Here is a 15235-nt window from a genome sequence, read left to right as displayed (position 1 = left end):
CTCGTCATTACACATCATTCTCTATTTATAGAATTGCTGTGTGCTGTAAACGTTATATTTGTTTTTTTTTAACTTAATTTGAAAGTTTTCTTGTGTTTATTTGTTTATATAAATATAAAAATATATTATGAAGTTCATATAAATTAAAATGAAGTAAGCTAAACTATTATCATGTGAATGCGTGTATATAGTAGTGCATTTGTTTATTTCAGTAAATTCTCGAAATATGAAATGATGATGGCACTAACTACTAAAGAGTTAATAGTTTTGTTAGAAGAAGACTCAGATTGTGAAAATGCTGACTCACTTAATGTGGTTTATTTGCCGCCGAGATTAGATTAGAAAGTTTCTAATGTAGAAGACATTGATGATGATATTATTTGTGAAGAATCAATAAAATCGGATATTGCAGGTACATATGAAATACAAGTGGTTGGGAATTGTGACGATTCTGATTATGATATTCCGTTGAACCACAGATAAAACGTCCAAAGAAAAAACCAGGCAAAAATAGTAAATCCAAATGTGTCTTGTTGTAACAACAGATACTCCTTCGTGCTCAGTAGTAATTCAACATCAGTCTGATTGATATTTAGACTATATAAAAGCCAACCATGGAAGCAAGTCATATATTGAAATTTTTTCACCGTTTTTTGATAAAAAAGTAATTGAGAGCATTCTATATTTTACAAATATTTATGCATCGCAGAATAACCGTCACGATTTTGAAATTAATAACATAGAATAAAAAAAAATTATTAGCATATGTATATTATTTGGTTCACACTCTGCTTCAAGTTGATATGCATTGGTCAAAGGATGAGGATAAAGAAGTGCACATTATAAGAGAAAGCATGAGCCGACATAGATTTGTATTTATAATTTATAATAGTGAATAAACCGCTACATCAGTGTCAAACTTAGTACATGGACGTCAATCTAAATTTGCTTTAGCAGATGAAACCAGATTCGACAATTCTGGCCACATTACAAAAAGAGACGATAGTGCAAGAATTTAGGTTGTGTAAAAGTAGTACTATATGTTTCGAAAATTTTCACCTTAAAATTTAATTTACATTTAAGATACAATATGTTCCTTTATTAAAAATTGTACTGTTTTCCTTGAAAATGAGAAAAAAAAATCTTTTTGGTTGTAAATTAGTCTTAATTTATGTGTTTTTAATCCAATCTAATAAATTAATTGTCAAATTTCTCTTTGTATATTGAGCGGCCGTTAATGGGTTAATACTATATAAAGAATAAACTTGCCTCAAATTTACTTTACTTACCTCAAAACTATTTTAAAGTTAATAATAAAGTCTATTTAATAAATATATTTCCAAGAAATAGAACACACTACGTCTATGCACATATAAAATTTGGAACGAATAAACTAAAATATCATATTTCTCTCATCCCATTCTTTCTAAGAACGTAAATATATATATATATATATATATATATATATATATATATATATATATATATATATATATATATATATATATATAGACCAGCAAAATATTGATAAGTTTACCGATCTTTCAAACTATTCATTGAACTAGTCTCCTTATACACTAGTGAATCGCACCAATTTATATTGTTACGGGGGCAAATTTTATGGGAATTATCTTACTTTTTCACTTATTTACATGGGCGAAGCATACACAATAAAAATGACCCCGTTAAGAATTTACTGCTGACATTTTACATGGTTGCCGCTACCGTTTAGTTCAATTTGTAGAATAGTCACCTTTAATTGAAAATTGTCTGACTATAGAAGAATATTACGAATTCCGTGGACCAACCACAGAACAAATAATTCAATTTTAAACGAGGTACAGGTCAACAAACGGCTCTTCAGCAAAGTCCATCCCCAAGAATTAAAATAATTTGGACATGTTATAAGAGCAGAAACAGAAAATATGGAAAGAATTATCCGAGTGAAGGTGGAAGGCTGAAGATCACGAGGAAGATCCCAACAAGATGGATCGACCAAATTACAGTGATATACAAAAGAATTGAGTTAAATGAAATGACCAGATACAGAGATCTTTGGAGACGGGCAATACACGACATAACGATGACCACTACACTCCCTCCGGAGGGTCAGGAGTGAAGAGAGAGAAATTAAAAAGATGGAAAGTACCTGTTTACAGCATAAATATTGCTTAGTTTCAAATTTGAACAAGTTCAATTGGTTTATCATTGTTTGGGTTATGGTTGACTACTCCACTGATAAGTACTCCGACACTTAGTAGAATTTTAATAGCGATTGCGGTCGAAATGAAAAATATTGTGGGCGATGAAGGTTGCAAAATACCAATCGTAACTAAGACCCTGCAAGTGGGAACAATAAGATACCTAGTAGGCGAAGTATCGAGAAATACAAAGGATGTCATTCGATAAACAGAGGTGTTGACACCAAACGTTACATCTTTAGCGGCAGACGGAAAAATTATGCATATTTATATTAGCGAAAAAAATACCTTATTTGAATTAACGGTTTTGGGGATTACGTTCCACAAAGGTTGAATTTCGACAAGAATTGTCGGAGCGGTACGTTAATGGCGGTACCCTCTGCGGACGATAAACTTATCTTAAAATGGAATATTTAAAATATTTCAAAAGAACTCTCTAGGGCTAACGGAACGTTTTATTAGTGTTTAAATTTGTAAAGTCGGCATAAAAAAATATTCTGAGAATGGACGGCAAAGAAATGATCTAATATACCGAATTTCTCACTAAATTATACAAATAACAATATTTGAACTTAAAAGCGTTTTGATACGTCGTAACACAACTTAAAATTTTTCTTTTTCACATGGATTTATTCACAAATTTGTAATTGGCTCGGATGTAGAAAAAAATTTAAATTTTTCTCTTAAAAAAAATCTAGTTTACCAAGTTAAAATCTATTGTTTCAAGCATTTCCTATAAATATTTTGTGTGTTTTACTTATCTTCTCTGTTTTACAATACCGTTTGTTACATACTTTCAGATGCTCTGAAAAAAGAAGTCCTTTAACAAGATGTAATTGCTGATTTATGTTTGACCATTGTCTTTTTTATATGGGAGTTATAAGATTGATTTATTTGAGATTTTAACCAATGTTTCCTTTCGTTGTTTATAACTAAGAAATTATTTTACACATTTTCATCAAAGATTTTCATGCAGCAACAGACTATAAAAAACTCGACGAAGTTTATATTTTTATGATTTTTTTATTATTCTTCACTTATAACTGAAAATCTTTTGACAATTTTCTTTTCCGACTGCAACTGAAAGTTGCTTTTTCTTTTATTTTTAGTTACCTGAATAATGAATAATTCATCGACGACAGTAGTAAAACAGTACTTTGTACATTTTTGTACATAGAAAACAAAGCTTTACCCATAAGTCTGATTAGTAAGAAAAGTCATGTGTTGTTTGGTTTTATACGGTTCCCTTTTTTGTGACAAATTTCGAAATATATAATATAAAAATTTCATACTGCCATAATTCATTCCACAAACCGAAGAAAAAGGGGCATTAAACGCCAAACTTGCTCATGGTTTCCTTATATTTTATAGAATATGAAATATATTAAGTATTTCGTTTTAATTAATATTTTAACACTAATATGACTGACGTTGTACTTCATATATTCAATGACGTCATACATAAACAGTTCCAACATCATGTCTAAAAACTCACCAAATTCCACATCTAAATTTAGTTGAAGAACAATAGTAAAACTATTACTCCCTCTCTCTCTCTCTTTCGTTATCTAACCCCCTTATTAATAAGCTCAAATCTACAAAGTGCTATTATGTTTTGTTGTTTCTTATTTGTCCCCTTTTTTTCATTCAATAGTAGGTTTCAGTCATTTGTCTCGCTGGTAGGTAAGATTCTATTTGGATACAATTCCTTTTAAATACATTATCATTTTTATAATTATTATTTATTTCTATTATTTCTTCTTATTCCACTTTTAGTGAGTACTTGAGCGAGACTCAAACGAAATTTAAAACAGAAAGATGATGGACGGTTCTGTGTTTTGGTGACGTTCATGTGTTGATCCTTACCGGAAGGGCTCTAGAAAGCCGGAATATTCAACATAACTTCAAATTCTGGGAAATATTCCTTTCATACTTCATCTATTTTGTTTTGTTTCATCTTTTCCCTCATGTTTTGTATTTTGGGTAATCCTCAAATAATCTCTCCGTTACTAATTTTTTCTATATATATATATATATATATATATATATATATATATATATATATATATATATATATATATATATATATATATATTCGCCTCATAAATCAACAATTTGGTTTTATCTCCCAGTAACAGACTTATAAATTGGGACAGCGTTTTATTTTATATTTTTTAAGTTGATCTTATAAGACACAACATTCGATCTAATTTTTTTGTCTTTCATGCTTTTGCACTGTTTTCTGTATTCATTTTTGTTTTCTTTTCCAGTGTATAAATTTTAATAAATTGAAGACATGTATCAATTGTATTTTTTCTTACAAAATTAGATTAACTTTTATCTGTGTACATTCAGTAAAATAAAAGCATAATAAATAGTTGTGGAATAAGTAAAAATTTAACAATATTTCTAAATTTTGTCGCAAATAATGGGAATATAGATTGTTAATTAGAAATATATTTCTCTTCGGGACAGTGCTTTAGATAAATGACATTCACAATCGAAATTTTCAAACGGTAACAACGTAGTCATATTTAACTAATTTGTTCTAATTCATATTATAATAAGGTACTACAGAGCAATTTTAAAAAATCACTTAAAATTGAAAAAAATATTCTATACATATCAGGTTTGGTCTTCAGACATATGAATGTTTAAAACTGCATCTGATGAACTACTAGCTTTTAAGCTTCATGCTAAATTATATTTCCATTCTTCAGAACATTTTCCCTCTTCAGAACATTTTCCCAACATCTATTTTGGTCTTATACCCACATATTTTTTTGTTCTTACCCTTCCAAATTTACATTAACCAAATTGCCTGTTTTTTTTTTAATTTTTTGAACTATTATTATTAGATATTCTATTAGATGTCTTTTTCACAGACGTTAAATACTGTTTTTCATTTTTCTCTTTTATTTTTTTTTCTGCTCCAGATGAAGATGTTCAAGCTTTAGACCTCAGATATTCCTGTTTTTGGTATTTTCCCCAGTTCAATAGATTTTTTTTCAATAATTCTGCATAGGATTATAATTCCTGTTGTTTTTAAATATTTCGTTCTGGCTAAAGTTATTATTGGTCGAATTCAAGTTCTATTACAAGTCTTTTAGAAACTTCAACACCTAAGTACTACAGCTTCATTTTCCCGAAGCTCTTTTTCATAGACCAACCCCTGGTCTCATTTATTTTTTGATATTTTATTCGAACTTGGAAGATTCTGCTTAAATACGCTTGTTTAAATTGCATTTATCCGTAATATGGTCTAATCACCGGTGGTCATGGACCGATGGTCTAATCTAATCATCGAAGTTATGTTTCTTTTAAATACTAGTTTCTTATTTTAGGGTTTTCTATCTTATCTATTCTTATTCCATAATTTTATTATCAGTTTCATTGCCGGCATTGAAGTCATTTTATAATAAAACTTGGTCTTTCTCTGATTTCTTTGGTCACTATTTTGTCCTAGATAAAGCTCTGATAAAATTTATTAAATTATACTGTTTATATATATATATATATATATATATATATATATATATATATATATATATAATATCCTTGATTTTTCTTACTTTTACTTTAACGTTTGATGACAAATCCATCTATTTCTTTTCCGGTCTGCTTGTTGGATATTTAGCATTTTTTTTATGTAATTTGTTGCTAAGTTGTGAGTTTTGAAGAAGTCTTAACAAGTTTAATTGAATAACGTTGCAGATTAGATAAATTAAATGAATAAAAGATTTTTATTTAAAAGTCGAGCTCAACTAAAAATTTAATTTCTGATATATTTATTATTATGTAGTCTAAAATGTTTTACACATTAAAAATATGTTTAAAAGGTTCGACAGAAGGAAGAGTAAGATATTGAATATAAACAAAAATTATATAAAGGTAAAAAAAGATAAAATTAGAACAAAATATTTGTAGAAAAGAAACTTTTATTTTACTCAATTTTTTATTTATTTTATTTTGAAAATTGTTACCGTTTGAAAGTTGAATTCAAAAAGACACTAGTAGACATTAGGTATGTCAAAAATCTGTAAAACAGATTGTGCATTTAGTCGTATTACTGTACTATTTAGTTCATGTTGTGTACTTTTAACAATTTTATAAATTGTAATAGATTATGTATTTTATTTATATGTTATAAATCAAAATTCCCTATTTTTATACATTAAAAATATCGACTATGAAAGAATTAATATATGTTTTCGATGTAACTTAAATTTGTTTCAATTTTCAATTATTAAAAATGAGGGGAGGGTGTAACAAATCAAGTATATTTTATTTAACGAGGAGTTTAAAAACTATGAAATATAATTTCTTGAGGGAACATTTACACTTTATTAAGAAACACGAATTAAAAGCGATGATTAAAAAACAAAACTGAAAGCGGACTTGAGAACCGCCATAGACATGATTGAAATCGATTTTTTCACCACCAACAAACAGAATATTGTACGAGACCCACTGTAATCATTCAAGTGGAAACGAGCGACCACCAGCTTATTCAAACTAAGATAAAAATAAACCGCAAGCTAGAAATGCACAAGTTGTTGAGAAATATAAAAAAAAATATTCAAATGCTACGAGGATACTGAAATATTCTTTTGGAAGCAAAGCTAAGCAAATGTAGAGGAAGCGGTGTTGTAGGAGTATGCGCTTAAGTGAAGGGTTGTATCACAAGTTGAAATAATATAGAAATTAAAATCTTCTCACTAACAGTCATCTGAGATATGACAAAAGTTTATTAAAATTAGAAAAAAATATCATTAGTCTGCACTTGAATTCCATGATGATTAAGAGTATGCATGCAGTAGATTAAGAATACGCGCCAGAAAGAGTGTGAACATGACCACAAAGAAAGCCCTTGTATGTTGAAAAACCCTTATGTCGCCATTCTTTATAAAGCCCATATTGGATTTAACTTTGTCAATGTCCAATGTTAGTTCTGTTTCGACTATTCTTTTTTTGCAATTTTTTCATTCACATTTTCTTTTAAACTGATCTTTTGACCTCTTTCTGTTATTCTTAGTCTCTATCTCTTTTTCGTGTATTTTCTTTCCTTTTCTTACAACATTTATTTAATTGGCGGATATGTTAACTACACTGCGCGTCATTAAAAAGAAGCCACCTAAAGTTTTTGTCATTTTTTAATTTTTAAGAACCCTACAATTTGTGTATTGTTTAAGAACATATTCTAAAGCAGTATGCAACCATTTCTTAAATATCCAATGTAAAAAAAAACTTCTTCCAAAATGATGATTTTAATGGACTATTGTAAAAATTAGCATTGAAAATGTTTTCTGTTTTCTTTGTAAAAATTACAATAAAGTCGTGATTTTTAATATTCTGTATTACCACCTCCATTTTGAATTACACTCTCCATTCGACTTAGTATTGAATTGATCAAATTCTGGATGTTGTCTTGAGGAAAAGCTACCCATTCTTCCATGAGCGCCAATCGAAGTTGCTCACGATTTATTGGAGCAGGTATTCTGTTTTTTAGTCTTTGTTTGAGTTGGTCCTAAACATGCTCATTCGTGTTCAAATCTGGTCTTTGAGCGGCCAATTCATTTTTGGTTCACCGACGGTTTCCAGGAATTGCGTTACCATCCTGGATACGTGTGGCAGCGCGTTGTCTGGCATGAAAATAAAGTTTTCGCCCACAAAAGGAATTGCATGCTCGTCTAGAATTTCGGTAATGTATCGGTGACCAAGAATGCAAAAGGAAAAAGAGTTTTTAACCACAATAAAAACAGCCAAAATCGAATACCTCGGTCACATCATGAGGAACAGTAAAAGATATGGGTTGCTGTAATTAATTCTACAAGGAAAAGTAGAAGAAAAATGAGGACCAGGAAAGCGAAGGCTATTTCCAGGCTAAAAAATCTACGTACATGGTTCAACACAACAACCACAAATCTTTTCAAAGCAGCAGTTTGCAAGATACAGATTGTCATTATGGTCGCCAACATCCGAAACGGATAGGCACTGCAAGAAGAAGAAGAATCGGTGAGCGTTCACCTCTTCTCTATTAATAAACACGAGATCAGTAAGGCCTTAGACCAGACAGCTTGACTCCAAGCTGTCTGGCCACTTCTCTTTGACTCATTCAATTATCAATCAAAGTAACAATTTGAACAGATCTAGTAAATCTCTGTCATAGTTTTAAATTTAAAAATTGCACAAGTTCACTCTTTGAACAACTCTACACTAATGAAATATTTTTGAAAAATAGAACAGCCATATTCCAAGAAAAACAACGTACAAACAACACTTGCATTCTCCGATATCAATTCACTGATATCAATTTTGCGAACTTATTACCCTTAATTGACCTGTTGGCACCCAGTGGGCGCTGTTTAAAAGTATTTATGCATCGTGGGAGTTTATTTACAATAGAATAAATTGCATAAACTTAAAATTATTGAAAAATTCTTATAAATTCTAGGTGGCCTCTTTTTAATGACGCGCAGTTCGGTGGATACCTTTTTGCCTTTTGATATACTCTCATCCAAGCTTTTGGAAGTGGTAAAGTAAAATTGGTACCAACAATTTATTAGGTACCAACATTCATGATTTGAACAATTTATTAATTTTCAACCAAGGATTCCTTTGATCTTGTTAATTTCATCTAAGGGTTCCGAAGAAATTTCCTGAGTTTGATGAAACATTTCAGTATGTTTCTCAGGCATAGCTGGCGCATTATTTTGTTGGTCAAAAGGTGAAATTGGAGTTTTGATGGGTAATCTATCTGTAACTAACGAAGATGCATAAAGTTCTTCCAGTATTATATTTGGATCAAAAGATTTTCAGTGACTTTAATGCATTTTCTGCTAGCTTAATTTTTGCTGTGGCCGAATAATTTTATCTAAATATTGCTACTAAATCTGTGAGTTTAATTACCTCTCCTGAATTTTGAACAAGTAATTTCTCGACTTCAATCGTATACGCAAATTGAGGGAACCAAAAACCCTTTGTCCAAGGGCTGAATGAGATCGAATGTAACAAGACTATAACTGCAGGAAGAAAATAGTGCTGTTCATGGTTATCTGCATAGTTAACAAGACATAATCATCGTTTGATGGTTTAATGCCATGCACAAAATGTTTCAACCATTCAAGAAATACGTCCGTATTGATAACCTGTTTCTGTTACTATTATAAAATTTCCTGTAGGAACATCTTTGAAGAGAAGATGATTTATTCTTTTTCGTGGAAAAACTAAAGCGGTGGAAACTAAATTAAAATTTCCTGGAGGGACATATTTGAAGTTATGATTTATCCTTTTTTATGGAAAAATTAAACCGGTGGAACATAAATTTGAGTATCACTCATGCAACAAACAATAGTTACGGTTTGCTTCATTCTGCACTAGAATTATTGCGGCCAGTTTTTTTACCATTTTGGAGTCAATATCTTTGGCGTTTTATGTGGTATCATAATAAATTTTCTGTGGGCTGTAAAATTAGTGTCCTGCAAAAGACCTTTCAATTTTTATAAAATCTTGTGACCTGAATCTTATGACCTGAATCTTGTTAAAATCCATAGCTCTCTAAACTGGGTCCTAACGGATAAATGATCACTTTGGTAAAAGCCTTTTAGCCAGTCTTTTCCAGCAGCCTTTTTTTTTGTTGAATGTACTCGCTACATTATTTAACTCCGCATATTCAAACGCAATTTTCAACAATTGTTTTCTTATGAATCTGTAAAATCTCAAGTCCAAGTTTTTGCGGTTCTGAGCTAGTGGCTCATGCCATCTACCAAAACTGTTTTGAAGTGTCCAAGTGATAATGCCGGTAATTTTGCAAAGAAATTGAAAGAAATTGCAAGGCTCCTTGAAATTTCTTTATCACTCTTCCTATCTTATAATTTTCTTTTAGCCTCTTCCATCTGTTCTGCAGTCACACTCTGTCTATCAGTTTTTTAAAGATAAATAAAAGTTACACATACACCGATCATTTCACAGCCTCCTATATTATTCGCCAATATAAAACAAACTATTAACGAACCAATTAAACGTTTAAAACTTTTTAAATCGAATAATACCTAAATATACTATTATTGTTAAAAAATCAATACAGTTCGACATTTAAATAACAAAAAAAGGATAAGTAATTTCGGTAAAACTGAAAGCATGCAGTAAGGAAAGAGTACGCAGAGTACTCTTTCTCTCACCTATTTTAAAGAATTGCCACTGAATTTCAGAACCATGTACAAATAATCCTCTAACTCACTTCACCTGATAGCTAATGAACTGTAATTTGATTATAAAGCATAAATACTTTAACTGACGTTAACTACTCTTGAACTGTTTGTTGAAAGTGTCAATTTTTTACATATGAAGATATTTAAAATATATCTTTAAATTTCTACAATGTTGCCAATTGCTTCAAAATTCCCTTAACCGTATATGTGTATATTTTAAAAGTACTCTTGACTAGGAGACAAAGCAAATAAGTTGTTTACGCGAATACTAGTTAAGAGAATGGAAAGAAAATTAGAGACTTATCAACCAAGGGAACAGGCAGGATTCCGAAAAAGTTACGGAACAAATGACCATCTACAAAGTATAAAAACCCTAATAGAGAAAGCAGTGGAATACAATAAACCTCTAGTTCTAATATTTATCGATTTTCACAAAGCCTTTGACACAGTTGAGCTAAGCAAAATATTACAGACGCTTAAAGAATGCAGGCTAGATTATAGATATACTAAATTATTATACAAAATATACCTGCAGGCAACAACCACTGTCAGATTACATACTAACAGTAATCGCATAAAAATAGAACGGGGGGTTAGACAAGGAGACCCAATGTCACCTAAACTTTTTAATACGGTGCTAGAACATGCTTTTAAGAATTTGAATTGGATGACAAAGGGAATAAAAATAGATGGAGAATATCTAAACAACTTACGTTTCGCCGATGATATACTTATAATAGCTGAAGATCTAGGTATGGCAAGAGAGATGGTACAGGAACTCGTTGTGGCTACAGAAAGTGTAGGTTTAAATATAAATATCTCGAAAACAAAAATCATGACCAATTTGGTACCCAACCAGAACATCAGTATTGGTGGGAAAGAAATAGAACTCGTAGATAGATATAAATACCTGGGACATGAAATTATTATTGGCTGGGATAACCAGACTCATGAACTGAAGAGAAGAATCGGCCTTGGGTGGGCAGCATTTGGAAAACTGACAGAAACTTTTAAAAGTGAGCTGCCCACATGCATAAAGAGAAAGGTATTTGATCAGTGCGTCCTCCCAGTCTTGACGTACGGAGCAGAAACACTTACCTTAACAAAAGCAGCAGCTACCAAACTGAGAGTCAAGCAGAGAAGAATGGAGCGGTCTATGTTAGGAATAACTCTGCGAGACAGAATAACCAACGAAGACATCAGGAGAAGAACCGGAGTGACTGACATCATCGAGAAGATAGCCAGACTAAAATGGAGATGGGCAGGACACATAGCCAGAATGACAGATGAGCGATAGACAAATAGGTTATTGGAATGAAGGCCAAGGGAAGACAAGAGAAGCGTCGGTCGACCACCTACAAGATGGACTGACGATTTAAGAAGACTCAATAAAAACTGGATGAGAGCGGCGCAAGATAGACGGGGTTGGAAACATGAGGAAGAGGCCTATGTTCAGCAGTGGACTCTTGAGGCTGGATGATGATGACTCTTGACCGATTGTGAACTCTTATTCCTCTTTACCATCTAGAGAATTGTCAAGATATGTAGCAGCTACCTAATTAATCACTAAATACATGAAGCCAATTACGAGTATATCCTACCAAAAACAAAAAAATGATATTCCTAATATCAGAAAGAAATAAATCACTAAACATAAGATGACTTAAAGGAAATGATGAATGTGATAAGGACATTAGACGTCTCTGATCCATATGTGAGAACAGGGACTAGCAGCGTCTATACAGTCTTCTTTTTTTTATTTCCCTGATGTGTTATTATTGGGGTTAACCGATGTCCCTAGGTATATGAATTCTTTGACCGCTTCGAAGTTTTTGTCATTGATAATTAGATCTGCGTCAACATTTATAGCTCTCGTTTGTGTTAGTCGACATGAATTTCGTTTTATTTTGATTTATATGTAATCCTATTCATTCTGCTGCTGTTACTAGCTCGGTTAGGATGCTCGGTCATCAGCATATGCTAGAATTTGGACTGATCTATTAAATATATACAAAATACCCTTGGTAAAGAAAATAAATGAAGATGTTCCCGACAGGCGACTATAGTTTGGTGAGATTATGGCTTAGAAAATAAATAGTAATCCAAACTTGAATGTTTTTTTTTCTAAATGGTACTTTATATCGACACAATTGCCATGATTATTTATTACACTTTATTGCGTTGATGAACATCCTAGACTTTTCCATGAAATATATACCCAACAGCCATTGAAATTAAACGTCAGGGAAAGAATTTAAGGGGTTCGTATTGTTGAGCCATTCTTTTTGCAACAAAAGTTGAACGAAGAAGCATATGTAGAATTATTAGAGGCCACAGTTGATCCCATTTTGACAGATATAATCGAAAATGATAACATAATATACTCAGAAGATGATTTCTTTTTTCAACAAGATGGCGTAACTCCGGATTATAACATAAACTATACATTAATGAATAGTTTCCTAGGCAATGGATTGGACGAAGAGGTTTTATTGAATAGCCAACAAGATCCCCCATTTAACTCCCTTCACTTCTTCCCATGGGGTTATTTAAAAATCGATTTATAATACCATTCCTGCTTCATTTAAAGAACGAAGACGACGAATAGTACATGTATGTAGTCCAATAACCCTTGAATTGCTTAAAAATGTTACATATGTTACATAAATATTTTCGAATCCACAAGGAAACTAAGTTCCTGTATAAAATATTTTCTGTGTTAAAACGGTCTGGCAAGATTTCGTATCTCCATATTTCTTGGATATGGATTTTGCCAGAATAGCTGTCAGCCTGTCATATAATCATTCTAATGGGACTCCATACAATGAAATAACAGACATTTCTCTTGAGAATATGTAATGGTACTTAAATTTGGTAGTAGTAATTATGGTTCGTTTTGATCCTGCATTCCTTTGTTCTAATCAAAATTAGCAAATTTTCTAATCTTCCTTTCAGTGAGATCGTTTGGGTGCAATTTAGATGAAGCTGTTCCACTTCTTATGCCTTCATTTCTAACTTAACTATCTGGAAAAGACGCCAAAAAAGTGCTCTTTTTCTTGAAACAAATTTTGTCTAGTGTTCTCTTCTATAATAAAAGAGTAAAAAATAATGAGTAAATATACAGAAGATCGATGAGACACAACAGAAATAATCCATAACTCCTGAAGAAGCATCATAATTAGTCGAGTATGATCTTTTTGACCAAGTCCCTTCTGCTACTACTGCGCACAATGGAACGTCATTTTCATTTACTTGACCCAGTTCGTAAGCTAACCTACTTCTTCTTATGTAGCTTCTTAGCTAATCGCGCAAGATTCTATACATTTTCACGATCTCTTATCATGTGTAATAACATCGGTCGAGTCACTGCAATAAAAAATAAATTATAGAAAACCAAGATACTTTTTTTAGCAGCTTAATTTTTCATTGGAGTCAGAAGTCAGTTAGGTTAGGATCAATATGAGTGGGCATTTAAGCACCCTTCCACTAGACCTATTGTGGCTTACCCTTGGTTAAAGTTGTCCCTTCAGCTCGGCCTTTTTAACAAAGTCTATTATGACCTTAGGTGACACTTCTACGAAGTCGTAGGGCTTTATGTAGTTGATAATGCTTAAATCTATTGAGCCTTATCTTATCCAACCCTATACAGTTGTACAGAAAGTGTTCCACCGTCTCTTCATCAACCTGACATAAATATATCAACCTGACATGATTATAATCAGTAACAGTAGTTATGTTTTATCTGTCGCACCCAGTCCGACATTGTTCTTTCGGCTGTGCTTCTTGTTATGCCAACGGCAGTTTCTGGACCTATGAATGTTTTTTGTCCCTCTCCTAGCAAGTAGGTCTGCTTTTTTGTTCTCTCTATCCATATATGTAATGTAGGTAGGTCAAACATGACCTCCATGGAGGCGGTTGGAGTAGCTGACTTCGCTCCTGTTATGATTAAGAATGCTTGTCGTTGAAGCTTATTCAGCTTCCCTTTGGTGGTCTTTTTTTGGCGTTTAGACCACCATAGTAGTGCGCCATACGTAATCATAGGCCTGACTACAATCATATATAGCCAGTACATTTGTTTGGGTTTCATACCCCACGTTTTCCCACTTATCCTTCGTCATGTTCAAAAGGAAAGTTTTGCTTACCAAATAGGCGTTCCATGTAAGCCGCTTATCTAGTATTACTCCTGGATATTTGACCTCATTCGCCTCTTTGACAGTTTCTCCATACAGATCGGGCATACAAATGCTATCTAGGTTCCGTCTCCTTGTAAAACTGACTACTACTGTTTTACTAGGATTGACAGAGAGTTGTTTCCTGTCGCACCACTTAGTAATGCTATTTAATGTTCTTTGAAGAAAGCACTCTCCCTGTGGACACCCCCTAGCTGTTTTGACCAATTACTTCAGTTCATATAGGTACTTATTTAAGTAACAAGATCATATTATAAGAAAACCTATGTTATTCCTCGAAATTATATATTATTTCATAATATCTCTCAAACCTTATTAAATACTTAGGTGTTTTAATATCCCCAGGTTTATTTCAACCTTTGAAATTTAGATTTTACTAATGTAAATGAAGGTTTACGTTAGTCGCAGCACATTTGATCTACCCATTCTTTGCTTCATTTGACCTGCTGATTGTTTTGCTAACATATTACCAAAATTAGATTTTTCGAGAATTTTACATTATTCTTGTAACACTACTGAAGTATTTGTACATTTACAACAATATTCCAGTATTGGAAAGAAAACAAAACCGTTTCTTGTTTCCTATTTTTTTCTCATGCACTCCACCCACTAAATCCATAGATATTAGTACCGG

The 15235-nt window shown here is 32.0% G+C and overlaps 1 protein-coding gene across 2 annotated transcripts in view; it reads left to right on the top strand.

Moving 5' to 3' along the window:
• Window positions 1–15235, top strand: part of LOC140431504 (uncharacterized) — a 103490-nt gene that overhangs the window by 50365 nt on the left and 37890 nt on the right. The window contains exon 13 of one of the 2 annotated variants that reach the window (XM_072519421.1): window positions 3311–6415. The exons of the other annotated variant lie outside the window; for it this stretch is intronic. Coding sequence (XP_072375522.1) covers window positions 3311–3322 — 12 coding nt within the window. The 3' untranslated portion in view covers window positions 3323–6415. Of the gene's footprint in view, window positions 1–3310; window positions 6416–15235 lie in introns of those variants that run through there. 2 annotated transcript variants of the gene reach the window in all.

The sequence above is a fragment of the Diabrotica undecimpunctata genome, chromosome 1 (assembly GCF_040954645.1).
Source record: "Diabrotica undecimpunctata isolate CICGRU chromosome 1, icDiaUnde3, whole genome shotgun sequence".
NCBI lineage: Eukaryota > Metazoa > Arthropoda > Insecta > Coleoptera > Chrysomelidae > Diabrotica > Diabrotica undecimpunctata.
This window is presented reverse-complemented; position numbering and strand designations above follow the sequence as displayed.